Source organism: Colobus angolensis, unplaced genomic scaffold, assembly GCF_000951035.1.
Source record: "Colobus angolensis palliatus isolate OR3802 unplaced genomic scaffold, Cang.pa_1.0 Scaffold137, whole genome shotgun sequence".
Taxonomy (NCBI): domain Eukaryota; kingdom Metazoa; phylum Chordata; class Mammalia; order Primates; family Cercopithecidae; genus Colobus; species Colobus angolensis.
Window position 1 is genome coordinate 311,356 of NW_012114455.1, and position 16,023 is coordinate 327,378.

At 42.0% G+C, this 16,023-nt stretch overlaps 1 protein-coding gene across 2 annotated transcripts in view; it reads right to left on the reverse strand.

The window, feature by feature from the left end:
* The window catches only part of SIAE (sialic acid acetylesterase), a 44,696-nt gene that overhangs the window by 24,443 nt on the left and 4,230 nt on the right, over positions 1-16,023 (reverse strand). For both annotated transcript variants that reach the window (XM_011934574.1, XM_011934575.1), the window contains 2 exons: positions 13,270-13,431; positions 4,719-4,894 (listed from right to left, as the gene is read on the reverse strand). In XM_011934574.1, coding sequence (XP_011789964.1) covers positions 4,719-4,894; positions 13,270-13,431 — 338 coding nt within the window. The remainder of the gene's footprint in view (positions 1-4,718; positions 4,895-13,269; positions 13,432-16,023) is intronic.

Consider the following 16,023-nt stretch of genomic DNA (forward strand, 5'->3'; position numbering starts at 1 on the left):
GGATGGTCTCGATCTCCTGACCTCGTGATCCGCCCGTCTCGGCCTCCCAAAGTGCTGGGATTACAGGCTTGAGCCACCGCGCCCGGCCTCAGATATTTTCTATCCATGGCTGGTTGGATCTGCACATGTGGAACTGGTGGATACTGCAGGCTGACAGTATCTTCACCTCGGTCTTGGTAGTTCACCAAAGAAAAGCAAGGGAGGCATGGAGACTGGAAAGGTGGTGTTCAGGGTAACAGCTCAGAACAGTCCCAGGGAATTAAAGAAAAGGGTCCATCCAAAGATAAATCATGTTTTCCCAAATCACTTTATTAAACCTCATCAACTGTCAAGAGTATGAGAGGAGTGGCTTAGGGTTTTGGAGTCTTGCGCTGTTGCCCAGGCTAAAGTGCAGTGGCACGATCTCGGCTCACTGCAAGCTCTGCCTCCCGGGTTCATGCCATTCTCCTGCCTCAGCCTCCCGAGTAGCTGGGACTATAGGCGCCTGTCACCATGCCCAGCTAGTTTTTTGTATTTTTAGTAGAGACAGGGTTTCACCGTGTTAGCCAGGATGGTCTCGATCTCCTGACCTCGTGATCCACCTACCTCGGCCTCCCAAAGTGCCGGGATTACAGGCGTGAGCCACCACGCCTGGCCTCAGTTCCTTCTTTGTTAGTCCAGTAAAGCATCATTGCTTTATGAACTTATGCACAACTGCTATTTCCTCTCATCCTGACTTTTCAGGTTTTTTTTATTTTAAAACAAATATATCAGAAATATTTTTTTTTTTTTTTTTTTATTTGTGTGTTTTTTCTTGAGTCCTTTCTATCCCCCTGGACCGGCCCAGCTTCTCCCAAAACAAAGGGCCAATAGGAGCATCAGGAAGCCCAGTTACCGCTCGCCTCAGGGAGCAGGTGCTCCAGCTGAGTCGAGGCTGCCACAGCAGTGAGAGGCACAGGAGGCTGGGTACGTTCCATTGGCCACTGGTCACAGAGTGTGCAGCTGGTTCGCTTTCCACCCCCACCCACCCACCGCAGAGAATACAGCTGGCCCTCCAGCCACAGCGTAAGAGAAACGCTGAAGCAGCCGGGTGTCCCATGGTGCATTTCACTGAAAGATGCTGCCCCTTGAATCTCTCTGGACTTGCCAGTGAGCCGGCTGTGCCCAATAAGATGGCCAGATGGAAATGAGATAGCTCTTTTGGTCACAGTGGGAGTCACAACCTGAAATGCTCCCTTGGTAGTAGCAGCTCTAGGCTATCAGGGTTACTGGTCTTCCCATTCTCAAGACAGATTACATATGGTCTCAAGAAAATTCCAAAGGAAATCCAGACCTGTTTGTTCAGGATCATACCTGTCAGGTTAATGTAAAGTAAACACGGAGTAAGAACAGGTTAATGCACTCACAGTGTATCTGGCAGGGAAATTATTTTTCAGCATCAAGTACCTGTAAAAAGCCACCTCCTTTGGAATTCAGTTCTGCACTAAGCACTCAGGATCCTATGTTGCTTCCATGGAAACAGTGGATGAAACTGCTTTCATTCTCTCCACCCACACTAGCTTCCGCACTGACTGGGAACTCAAGTGCCTCATCGCAGTGAGACGCCAGCTTGGGAGGCAGCATGGGAGAACATGCTACTTGTCTTTTAGGCCCGTTGCTAACACTGCAGAGTACTGTGAGGCCGATAGAGTCAGAACGGTTGGCATTCTCCTGTATTGATACCAGCACACGGAACTGGATCCAAAACATTGACTGGAAAACTTCCATTTTCAAATTCACATTTGCGTGTAATTTCAAGCCCAAACTTGAAAGCCACAGAGAGTGTCAACAAAAATGGGGATGGGGACCATTCCTTCTGTACCTGACAATGTAATGACAATTACTTCAGAAATTGGTATCCTTTCCCAATGACTAGGCCTTTTTGATGAAAGCATTTCCTCGGGGATATGGGCAGCAAACTTAGGAATAAAGAGATTGCAGGAAGATTTTCATTTAAATGACACTTGGTTCCCCTGCTGATGAAAGGGGAAGACTTACTCCATCTGCTGAGATCAGATTTCATCTCATCAAACACCGCAGTGTAATTATTTTTCTACCAAGTATTTAAATGAGGATGTAAATGAATACCAAGGTATTTGCAGTCATTAACGCCACAGAGGCTGGGAGAGAGCACTGCTGCCTCTCTAGGGACTGGACCGTTCACCATCAAAGCAGCTGCTCACTGGTGTTCATTTTGTAACCTTTATACCACATTCTTGAATTAATGAAGACACGTCAAGAATCTATTTCCTCAGAGAATCTTGGCATGGGGTCTGCATGGGGGAGCAAAGCATGTATGTGAGTGTCTGCGTGCGCACACACACACAGAAGGATAGAAACTTTATTTACTTAAAAGAATTTGGAAATTCTGTAAGTTATTTTACCTTCTACTATGGTAGCAGTTCTAAAATTGAGGGGATAACTATTAAAAAAAAAAGCCAGCCTCATAAGTCCTGTGAATCTTTTGTTGGAATGTGGTACCAGCCCTTCTCTTCTGGATCTTAATTTCTCTATTTGTAAAATAGGAATGTGGGGAGTTCTGAGATATTGAAAAATGGGTTTCCTGATGGATATTGGCCATCTTTTTCTGAGCATAACTAGAAATATCCAAGTCTTAAGACCTACCCTGACTTAGGAAGCGACAGATGAACATTTAGACTCTTCTCCATTTATAAACATCTCACTCAGCGTTATAAATAACACTCAATTTTAAAATTCCACTTTACCCTAACAACAAGATGGGCATACAATCTGCCATTTCCTTGATTTGAATGTGAAGAGTGGTAGGTTATAGTGGAAATCTTACCTCCTCAGAAAAGTCACATGGAAGGAGGGAAGGAGAAAGACTCGCGGGTGTGTGTGTGTGTGCGTGTGTGTGTGTGTGTGTGTGATGTATGTGTGTGTGTTGGGGGTTTGTAGGAGGAAAGGAGCAAAAGGAATAAAGGGGAAGCCATGTAGAACATCCTTTTAATCAAAAAATAAGGTTCCACAGACTGTTAAGAGACTGGAAACTTGGCTTTTGGTACTGTCAGCACCTAAAATGTTATCTTGCAAACTAAGTGCATGATTTAAACAAAAATAAAAAATAAATATGAACACTTGGATGTTTCAGGTGGAATTTTTTTCTGTTCCCCTATATCCCAGAGCTTGGAGACCTAGCTTTATACAGAAGATGCTTAGGGGTCAATTCTAGGCAGAAAAAATATGTTTACTCTTAACAATCAAAATCTGATTTAGCTTGACAGAAAATGGGATGGGATCCCCTGGCATAGACTGCTGTTGAGAAAGCGACTATATAGATACAAACAGATCTGGTCTATGCCTTTCTGTGCAAACAGGGAACTGCAATTACAGCATTAAGAAAAACACTGTTTTCCTGAATGAGTTAACAGCAATTCTGCTTCTATACAAAACCATCCTTTCTATCGAGAAATAAAACTTTGATTTTGCTCCCACTCTCTTATGATAAAAGAGAGTCCAGTCAAAGTTCAGTTTAATAAACATTTTAATTCAAAAAGCCCAGCATGGGTAACATAGCAAGACCCTATCTCTATAAAAAATAAAAAATCAGCTGGGTATGGTGGCTAACACCTGTAATCCCAGCTACCCAGGAGGCTGAGATAGGAGGAACCCTTGAGCCCAGGAGTTCTACGCTGCAGTGAGCTATGATCATGCCACTGCACTTCAGCCTGGGTGACAAAGAAGGACCTTATCTCTTAAAAAAAAAGGGGGGGGCCTTCCATATATATAAATAAGACAGAACATAAGAGTAAATAAAATGTTGATAAGGAAGACTTCAGTGCAAGAATTTAAATTCTAAATCAGAAAACTAATGATGAAATGAAGTAGATATGTTCAGAGTAAGATCACTTTAGTAGTAGTATGTAGTAGTAGACTACAAAAAGAAAAAAATAGAAAAAACTAAGAAACAGAAACAAAACAATAAATCATAGAGTATATGAACGTATTGTATTTCATAAATTTTTCTAAAAGAGATGAATTGAGGTAATGGTCTAGTTCTACACAAGTTTACATCTCAAATTTAATATTTCTCAAAGGAATGACTAAAAGGCAAGAAAACAGGCCAGGCTCAGTGGTTCACGCCTGTAATCTCAGCACTTTGAGAGGCCAAGGCGGGTGGATCACCCGAGGTCAGGAGTTCGAGACAAACCTGGCCAACATGGCGAAACCCCATCTGTACTAAAAATACAAAAATTAGCCGGGCATGGTGGCGCATGCCTGTAATCCCAGCTACTCGGGAGGCTGAGGCAGGAGAATCGCTTGAACCCAGGAGGTGGAGGCTGCAGTGAGCTGAGATCGCATATCGCGCCATTGCACTCTAGCCTGGGCAACAAGAGAGAAACTCCATCTCAAAAAAAAAAAGGCAAGAAAATAAAAATCAGCTTGAGAAGAACCTCAGTTTTGGAGAAAGTGCTAGACAAAACAATACTCCCTCTAAGTTCTTAACCTATATAGAATACATTAGCACCAATCAATAACTACCAATTTAATCAATAACTTATCTCTTAAGACTGTTAAGTCAAATTAATGAATTCATTCAAAGCACTTAGAACAGATCTTGGCTCATGGTACTCACTAAATAGAAACAGCCCTGTTTCTCCTTGTTGTCCCCTTATTCCTCCTTCTTTTCCTTCTTCATCACCAACACGGTGTATTATTGCTGAGACTCTCCAAATTACCTGTAGCACAGTCATCTGCATGTTACTCTGCCCACTACAGAGCCAGACATCTCCAAACAGGACATCATGAACTCTCAGGGTGAAGTTCATTTTCTCCAAAGTCTGTTGTGCCATCACTTCGAAAGGTCCTCCAGCCTTCATAGGATCCAGTACCACCATCCAGGTATCAGAGTGAGCTGAAATAGTAACAGGACTCCAAGGAATTAATCAATCCATTAAAATGAAATTAAAGCCCAATTACACTCATTTGTGGCTAATCCCAGCCTCTGTAATAAACTGAATTCAAAGCTATGAAGATTGGCCAAATTTCACATAAGAGGATAGACCTAACACGAGCAGCGGCATTTTTATCCTTAATCTGTACCAATCCCTCCTTACTTTTAACTGAAGCATTTACAAAAAAAGTAAGTTATCCAGTTATAATCCTAAATGAGGATAGACAAAAATACATGCAGATTAAAATTCAAGAGTTTAATAGAAAACATAAAAGAGGAATTCTTATTATACTATCCAGCTGTCAAAATTAACATAATTTCATTTTATAGTGCCCCAAACTAACTTGCAATTACTCAATCGAATGTGACCACAGGGTAGAGAAAATCAATGATAATCTGGAACTTCCCCTGGCTTGACAGTATCACCCTTGTGCCTTCACGCCCCACCTCCTCCTGTGTTGCTAACAAGGATTAACACCACCAGTGGTCTGGGTTTTCCTAACAGCAAACTGTTGAGTGGAGAAACTGACACATCAAAAAGTAGTGGGAGGCATATAAATTAATGTTTCTGTGAAAAAGATATTCCAATTTGCCCAATTAATTATTTCCACAGAGTTATTTACAAGACTTAAGCTTTGGGACTCAACTAGGGAGATGAGAAGCTATCTGAGACCCTATTTCAGAAATTCATAGCATATTCCCTAGAACCACCCTATCACCCTCCTACCTCTCATCACTCACCAGACCACCCCTGCCAACAACATACTTAGAAGCTTCAGAAAAATATCTTCAAAATGGCAAAAATTATGCCAAGGAGAACCAAACAACATGAACAAGGTTGTTAAAACAAGACTGGAAAAACGGAAAAAAAAGGAGAATTAACATTTTAAAATAAATACTCTTAGCATTATGCCAAAGAATATGAACTGATTTATAATTCATACCCATCAGATCAATGTAAATTCAAAGGGAAAGAATGATAAGAACTGGAAATGGAGCATCCTAAAATGATTACATCCAATTTACGAGGAATAATAATTCTAAAAATACCATCCAAGGGCCTACTATGTACTAGACACTGCAAAGTTCTTTCCAATCAGCAAGAGTTAAGCAGAAGCATGAGATGTCCTAATGTACAACAGGTGACTAATAAAAACTCAATTCATACAGGATTTCTCAGATTCCTGGGGAAAATGTCCAAAAGCCCTAAGACATCAGGGGAAGGGTGCATGCTTGCTCCTCCTAAAAGCATAAGCAACTGAGCTTGCTACTCCCATCCCTAAGTGGTTAATTAAATCTAAAACCAAATGTTCGGTATTGTTTTTATACCATCAGTAGCCACACGTCAACATATTAAATGTATAATTCACCTAAACCAGAAAAATCACTGTTTTGGAAACAGTGGGCAGCTAGGACAGATTGTGTCGCACAGGTGTGACGTGTTCCATATGGCTCACACTTCTGAGCAGGCAGACACTCCAATCTGTCCCAACTCCAGGCTTGCCAAGGTCTTTCCAGGCTTCCTGTACTGACACAGCTTACTGGAGCTCTGCCCTTCTTCCACCAACGTTATTCACTTATGATGGTGAGGTCAACCCCCAGAAAACCAAGGACTATTTCTTAGCCTTCTATTGCTATACAATTTATTCCTATTCACTGCTGTTAATTGGGTATTTACACTTAGCCTCAATCCAGACAACATGGCTGGTGAAGAAAACTACCTTCACCAGAGGTTCTAAAAAACTCTGCTACCCAGTAATAAAAAGACAATGCCAAACTCTTTGGGCAAAACATGGCAATACCATCCTACTACAACCAGAGGATGACTCCCTCTAGGGCCTAAGGAGTAGAGAGAACTAGGCATCAAGACCTGAGCCTTATTCCCAAGAACTGCCTCCCAGAGAAACCGCCTTCCAACTTCCACAAAGACCTCAGAAAACGTCCTCCTGTGCAAGCCTTCAAGATGTTAGTTTCTAGCTTTTTTCCTTTCCTACTTGATAAAAGAAAACTCTGGCAAGGCACAGCAGCTCATGCCTGTAATCCCAGCACTTTGGGAGGCCGAGGCAGGTGGATCACCCGAGGTCAGGAGTTTGAGAACAGTCTGGCCGACATGGTGAAACCCTGTCTCTACTAAAAATACAAAAATGAGCAGGGTGTGATGGCATGCGCCTGTAATCCCAGCTACTTGGGAGGCTGAGGCAGAAGAATCACTTGAACCCAGGAGGCGGAGGTTGCATGAACTGAGATCGCACCATTGCATTCCAGCCTGGGCAACAAGAGTAAAACTCCATCTCAAAGAAAAAAAGTAAAGTAAACTCTGACAATAACAAGTGTTAAGAACAGTTAACTTACAGGCAAGTCAGGGAAAACCTGATGCACTCCAGAGAGGTTACTAATGGTTAAACCAACTCAGAGACAGTTCATTTAAAACAATACGGATTTGCTCCTATGTACGTATATACAAAGGACAGCAGCACCTGTGAAGACTGTTTCTTAGACCAAAAGCAAGGGTGGGATTAAAAAGGCACAAGCCACCATGTTTCATAAGAACTGCCTAGTCCTTGGCTTGTCAGTTCAGGACTGGTTGGTGGAAACAGAGCTCACCACAGGCCAATCAAGTTTGGTTAAGAGTTTTTAGAAACAGTGGTGACCCATGAAGTCCATAAGCTTGAGTCCAAATAATACACTTGAGCCACTAACCACAAAGAGTTCACCATCTAGCTGTTTTTCTACTGATCTGGATCGGCTCTCTGAACAAGTCGCTCTCCATCCTTCTCCTGGGCCCTAATCACTTGCTATCAGCGATTCCAGGCCAGGCCCAGGTTTCTGTAAATCCTCATTTTCAGTGCACTCAAATCTCTGCTTCCTCACATTTTTTCTTGTGCCACCTAGGAAGATTAATTCCCTTCCTTCACTATACAGCTACTTAGAGTGCTTAGTGTGCCACGTACTCCATCAGTTAAATGGTAGGAAGTAAACCCCATCCCTGGGTTACACTGACAAGACAGCCATGCAAATTGACTGGGGCCTTACATTCTCCTGTCTAAGGGTTAGCATTTCTGGTGGCCTATTTCCTTTTTTTTTTTTTTTTTTTTTTTTTGAGACGGAGTCTCACTCTGTCTCCAGGCTGGAGTGCAGTGGCGTGATCTCGGCTCACTGCAACCTCCGTCTCCCGGGTTCGAGCAATTCTTCTGCCCTAGCCTCCCAAGTAGCTGGGACTACAGGCGCCCACCACCACACTCAGCTAAATTTTTTTTTTTTGTATTTTAGTAGAGACAGGGCTTCACCATGTTGGCCAGGATGGTCTCGATCTCCTGACCTCATGATCCACCCGCCTCAGCCTCTGGAAGTGCTGGGATTATAGGTGTGAGCCACCGCACCTGGCCTCTGGTGGCCTATTTCTTACTGTTGCTCTTCTCACATTCCAGCCAAGGGCAGTGAAAAACCCTCTGTCTCCACCTTCTCTCCACCTCACAATTAACTCCCACCTCAAAATGGGAAGAACAAGCAAACAATCAAAGGAAAACATGAAAATAATTTGTCTAGAGACATACTCATAAAGTGCTTTCTTGTTTTTTCTTTTTGCTACTCATATCAGATGTTAATTATTTTGTTCTATTATTGTGCCAAAATCTCAGAGGCCAAGAAGAGAAAAAGGAAAATTATCCATGACCATTCCCTTCCCGAGAACAACCTAGAGATGAAAAAAGAGCCCCTGTTCACTTCCCCTCCAACCTCCACCCAACAGAACCCTAGTTCCTGACTAGCTGCAAAGTGGCTCAGTGGTTTGTGGAAACAGCTTGGAAGTCAAGAAGGCCTTACTGCCTACACTGCCCCTCACCAAACTACATTTATTCTGTTGTAATCTTAAGTTCATCTCCACCACCAAATATGAATGCAAAGGAAAAAAAGCTTAAGTGCTTTTATATCATTAAAACTGCCCATGCAAGTTACTTACACTATAGCCTGTAGTGGCAGACATATCCTAAGGTGACACCCCAAAGTCACATGCTTGTGTGGCTGGCAGAATCTGTGACTGGCTTCCAACCAACAGAAAATGGCAAAGGGAATGCGATGTCACTCTTGTGTTAGATAATGTTATATGGAAAAGGTGAAGGGATTTTGCAGATGTGGTTAAAGTCCCTAATCATTTGACTTTAATAAAAATCAAGATTTTCCTGGGTTGGCATGCATAATAAGGTGAGCTCTTTCAAAGAGGATCTAGAAGTCAGAGATCTGAAATAGCAGAGGTGCTGCCATGAGCTCAACACCTAAATGAATTCTGCCAGCAACACAAGGGAGCTTGGAAACAGGTAACTCTCTACTCGCACCTCCAAGTGGGAACACAGCCTGGCCTACACCTTGATTTCAGCCTTGTGAGACCCTGAGTAGAGAATCCAGCTAAACCATAACCAGACTTCAGACCCGCAGGAATTGTGAGACAGTAAAAGCGTGTTGTTTTAAGCACCTAAGTTTGTGGCAATTTATTATGTAGCATAGAAAACTAGTATGCAAATTAGCCAGGCGTGGTGGCGGGTGCCTGTAATCCCAGTTACTCAGGAGGCTGAGGCAGGAGGATCACTTGAACCTGGCAGGCAGAGGTTGCACTGAGCTGAGATCACACCTCTGCACTCCAGCCTGGGTGACAGAGCAAGACTCCATCTCAAAAAAAAAAAAAAAAGAAAAGGAAGAAAAGAAAATTGGTATGCATGCCAACCAGGGGCAGGGAGGGTTTTAGGCTTTTGTATTATTTTAAGGTAGAGAAAATATATCTATTTACCTCAATCATGATGACAAATATAGACAGACACACTCCCATTTTATCACCTACATGCACACACCCCTACCATGTATGTCCAAGTCAGAGGATATGCCTGCTTTTCCCTGCTTGCATTCCTTGTGTCTAAAAGAATCCTCTTACCTCATTTGACAACATCGATGGAACCAACCCAGTACCTGACCATGGTCCCAATCATCCCTCAGGTGTTAATTTTCCCAAAGTCTCAGTGTCAGTCTGCTGGACAACCACCTTTATGCTGTTATATCTTACTTTGTTCTGGGTTTCTAGGGGACTATGGGTAATAAGTTAAATATTACCAGAGGTCGACAAAGCAGCAAACTCAGATAATGTGGCTGAAAATCTCAGAGTCCTCATTAAAATCTAAACCAGAAATCCACCCTTCAGTATTCCCTGTGGTATGTCTTTTGAGAGACATTTTCTGCCTATGAAATTTCTTACATGTCTACCTCCTTTATTCCAATTAACACTTCATCTATTTTGCTTCACGGGCAGAACAAAGCAAGATACCCATTGCAGCAGGTTTGCAGATCTCTCTAAACTCAAATACCTTCCCCTTTTCTACCAAGTAAATGTGGAAAGTCTAATAAACAGGTCCCCACCACCACCAATAACATCAACCCCTTTTCCTGTGAAATTATCACCCGTACCCATGAATCACTAAGTTCTCTTAAGTTGCTGCTGGTTCTTTTAACTACGAATGATACATCCCCTTGCAGTGAAGAAGCTGGAGCACTACTTGAGCCTAAACTATTAAATGTGAAAGGATGGAATGGCGGAGTGAGTTCTTGAAAGATGGGCACTATTTGTATTCTTCTCTATACTTTCCTAGGTTTCTGGCTCAGTGTTTTAGACACAGTAAGCCCTCACTCGGTGTTTATCAAATTCAACTCAAGATAAATGAGCAGCTTCGCAATCACTATAAAGGAAAAGGGAGGCTCCTCCCCTAATTATTACCTTTCATTCCACCTAGACTCCTGCCTCATCTCTGCCCACCTCAAATACTAGTTCTGAAACAGGCATGAAGGGAGAAAAATCTAAAAACAATGTACAAGGATTTTTAAACTGAAACGCTGTACAACATTGTACGCTTTCAGTATATATCTCTACAGCACTGTGTTTTCTGAAACAGGCATGAAGGGGGAAAAAATCTAAAAACAATGCACAAGGATTTTTAAACTGAAATGCTATACCACATTGTATGCTTTCTGTATGTATCTCTACAGCACTGTTTTCTCTGTCGCCTAAATATTTATTGGTAACTTGTTAGCACCATGTAGATCACACTTCTTATTTTTAAACCACAGCAGTTCCTTGGATTTCTAAGTCAGCATCATTTACTGAGAGTGCCATTATTTGCACACAGTGCTCCTCATTTCTAAGGTGGCCCAGCGCAAACAGAAAGCACGAAGAGTCCCTTGAATCCTTCACTTTCAGGACATCCTGCAAGTCACCGAGAGCATTTAGATCCAACAGAGAAGCATGTCTCAATCAGCTGAAGCTTTCGTTTCGGTCTTTTAGTTTACCCAACAACATTCTTACCTTAAAAAGTCTTAAAACCCAAGAATTAGAAGCACTTACCTTATGTCAATGCCTGGCATATAGTATTTTTAAATGTTTGCTGAATGGGAATGAATTTTGAAGAGACTGCATCAGGATCCGGATCACTCTGGATTGGATCACCAGTTTTGTATACTGATAAAACTAACCAGACAATCCTTGCTTTCGGGGGCCAGTGCAATTCCCAAAAGCATCCCTGTCACATATATATGCTAGCCACTGCTCACACCACCACTTTGCACCTGAACTCCACCTCCACCTCTGAGCAGCCTCCTCATCTGTCTCATTCTCACCTCCACATCACACAGCTATAGAGCTATCTGTAACATCCAGCCCTGAGCATGCCTTCCTGCATCCCATAACTTCTAGCTTCATCTCCTCCACGCCAGCTTCTACATCTTTATCTCTTCTAGATAGAGACTCACTCCTTTGTAAGATCTCCCTGCTCATGAGAACTGCGAATTCTCACCTTCCTGAACATCCTTACAGCCACTCTATGAGGTCAAACTATCATCATCTCTTGCCTGGATATCATAGCAGCCTGCCCACAGGGCCCACCACCTCTGTCTTACTGATCTCCAATCCATCTTCCACGGTGCTGCCAGAGTGAGCTTTCTGAAATATCTGATCATGTTATTTTGCTGTTTAAAAATCTGTCTGTTTAGAATAAAACATACACTCCTTAGCAATGACAAACAAGCCTCCCTGCCTTTCCAGCCTATCTCCTGTCATCTGTCCAGTCATACACCCCCAGTGTTCCAGACCAACCAACCTGCCTGGCATCTCTCCCATGGCCCAGGTACACTCAGGCCTCCATGCCTTTGCCAGGCTATTCTCACTACCTGGCGTGCCCTGCTCACCTCTCAAGATGAGCCTCAGAATACATAATTATCTCTCTTCTCTGCGAAGCACCTTGTTCTTCCTCACTGTGGTACTTATCACACTTAACACACTTATCACACTTAATTGTAACTGCTTACTGTCTTCCTGTCCAATCTGCATGCCTCATTAAGGAAGAGGACATATCTGTTTTACTTACCACTGTATCACCAGTACCTAGCACAATGTCTCAATCATGAGAGCACATGGTAGGCTCTCAATAGATATTTGAATGACTGACTAAATAATAATAGTAATAGTAGCAATCATGACTACTAAAACTTACCCTGCAGTTGTGTGCCAGGCACTGTTACTTTACAAGTGTTAATTCGTTTAATTCTCATAGTAATCCTATAGGTATCATGACGATCTCCATTTTACATATAAACTGTGACATGGAGATGTTATATTACATGTCCAAGATTATTCAGCCATATAAATGACAGAATCAGGACCTGAAAGCAGTAACTTCCAGAGCTTTAGACTACCAATATGAAGTCTTACATTCTTACATTATGGCACTCTCAGTAAATGATGCTGACTTAGAAATCCAAAGAACTGCTGTGGTTTAAAAATAAGAAATGGGATTTACATGGTGCTAGTCTTGGGTTTTAAGATTTTTTAAGGTAAGAATGTAAGAAGGTAAGAATGTTGTTGAGCAAGAACTACTAGAGTTCTTACCCTCTCCTCCATACTGCCTCTCCTCTATATGTGATTCAGCTCAAATATCATCTTCTGTGGAAACTTTCCCTTACCACCCAGTCTGAGTTCATTGTTTCTCCTCTGTACCCCAAGACACCCCACATGTACCTTCATCATAGCATTCATCACACTGTCCTATATAACTTGGTATCTATTCCCATTATTCCGTAAGTTCCTTGAGAACAGGAACTTTGACTCAGTCTTATTTTTCTTTGTATCCTCAGTGCCCAGCACATGGCAAAATTCAAATAACTTTTATGGATGAATGGACAGACGGATGTACAGACGGATGGATGGATAACGTGAGCTACAGCATTAGCATTTATTTATTCATTTTCAGATAATCCAGCAGGTGGCAGAAGAGGGCAATAGCTGAACAGAAGATGGGCTGCCTTACCTTTCACACTGGTCACTTTCTTCATGATGGTTTCCTGACCTTGGCGCAGGGTCACAGTTACTGCGGCTCCAGGTGTACCGAAGCCCCATATCACTGCTCCAGCAGGCTCCTTCTGCAGCACCATATCATTATTGATGTACGAAGCAAAGCGAAAACCAATACCTAAAAAATTTAGCAAACACTGAGGGGAGCATCATTGGAGAGATACAGCACCAACTGGATCAAGTGAAACAGCAAAGAACATACAGTCTTTATGCATGAGAATTTTAACATACTAAGTCCCTTTAATCATCTAAAACTGGATCTTCTTCCTCCTAATTAGGCAAGCAACATAACAAGAACAGTTTCCAACAGTATGCATCATAGCACATGATGACCACTAAGGAAAATTCCCAGAGCCCAAAGCAACCAACAGACCATAGTCTTCCCTCCCCTTCAGAGCTCTTGATCTGTCTTTGTTCTCAGGCCTGGCCCTAACGCTGGGCTCTCTCCTGCTAAATCACTAAAATGCTCCTTTCATGCACCCTATAGATGGTGTTTATGAGAAAAATAAACCACTTCCTTTCCCTGTTTTCCATTACCACACCCACTCCTAATGGCTGGGAATAAAGCAGCATGCCTCTCTCCAAACAGCCTTCCCTAATCTTTTTCCCCTTCTCTATCTCCCCTTTTCCATGCCACTAATGCCAATTTCCTTCAAATAATGCCCCTTATCACAGTTTTTTGACAAACCAGTGTACTGCATCAAAAATTCTAAATAAGCCCTTATAAATATTCATGACAAGTCAGCATCCTTCTCAGGTAAATTCAAATAAATCAAGACACATAAATAAGGTCAGTGAGAGACAGAAGGTCAACATGTCTGAACAAAGGTCTTCTGTCACAATTTTACCCATTCCACAAGCTAAATTATACTAAAAGGACAAGATAAAGCACACTAGAAACTGGATTCTATTCTAGAGAGTCACTAACAAGACTGAATAAGAACTTGCTTTAACGAGATCGTTCCTATTTTTAACATCCAGCCTATATAGAAGTATTTTATTAATAACAAACATCCATCCAAATTATCTCAGCGTGTTCCTCATCAAAACTTAACAAGGAAAAAAATAAAACAAATTATATCCCAATTTATCTGAATAAAACAGACCCCAAATTACCTAAAAGATAATAATTAACAAAATTAATATCTTTTTAAGCATTTTAAACAAAAATGATAGGCAGAAAAGAGAATCAGAATTAACAAGGCTGACATTTTCCTCCCTGGAAGCTACAAATGATGAGGGCCCCTTCGGCTATACTTAACAGGGCAGCACAGCTAATGGAGTCGCCTACACAGCTCCGTGGCCTATTTATGCTGCTCTTGGAATAACAGGCAAGTCGCTAAAAATCCTCAGCTCTCTCTTATGAGCTATATACGATTCAGCTCAAATATCATGAAACCTACTGTGATCATGAAACCTACATGACAATGAAAGATCACCCAGAAGGCCTACTGGGTTGGAGATGCACAGTTACCATGAGCAAAATGCTCTAAGAAAAGAATACAACGCCCCAGAATTGCATAAGCAGGTTGGCAGCCTGCTGGGGGGAAGGGGGAGGCACATGTGTGGGAGGGCCTTGTCTTGGGTAGGTGCTTCATATGGAACCAAAAAAAGGAAAACCACAGACATAAATAAGAGCTAAGGAAAGAGATGGTGGGGGTAGGGGAATGGCTGCAGCTTGCACATTTGTGTGCAATCAGTAGCCCATTGGCTAGGGGAAATACCTTTCCAAGCCTGTCTGTTTTCACCAATATACACTTAATGAACATCTTTGTGAATGACTCTGTGCTGGAATAAAGAGTTTTAGAGGTGGAAAGGATCTTCATAATCGTAGTATAAACATGTTACTTACTGATCAAGAAGTATAATCATATTACTGATCAAGAAACTGAGACCAAAGGCAGATTAAACAATTTTTTAAAATAGCCTGCATGTTCATTAGTTAATTCAACAAATATTTATTGATACCTACTATTTTAAGCAGTGGGGATATAACGATGACAAAATAATAATAATAATAACAGACAAAAATCCTTGCCCGCAGGGAGCTTCCACTCTACTAGAGACTTTACCTGTGGCAGGCACAGTGCTAAACACACCACAAACATTAATGTCCTTTGGTCTCAAATCACATAGTTTATGACGAAGTTAGAAAACAAGTCACTTGATTCCAAACTTGAAATTCCCTTTTTGCCGAAATTAGATACTTGTGGCAAATCAAAGAAAAAATCATATTCCTTGTCTTTGTAAAGTTTAAATTCTAAGCTCATTAGAGTAGACAGTGGAACATCAAGGAATTGTACAATGGACAAAAAAGAGAATGAGAAAGAGAGCAAGGCTGGTCATTCCTTGTGTCAAACACAAGACACACACATTTAACATTTGATTTTGTTTGTTTGTTTTTTTGAGACCGAGTCTTGCTCTGTTACCCAGGCCGGAGTGCAGGGGTGCGATCTCAGCTCACTGCAACCTCTGCCTCCAGGGTTCAAGTGATTCTCCTGCCTCAGTCTCCCGAGTAGCTGGGATTACAGGCGTGTACCACCACACATGCTAATTTTTTTTTTGTATCTTTAGTAGAGATGGGGTTTCACCACGTTGGCCAGGCTGGTCTCGAACTCCTGACCTCATGATCCGCCCACTTTGGCTTCCCAAAATGCTGGGATTACAGGTGTGAGCCACCGTGCCTGGCCAATTTTTCTGTATTTTTAGT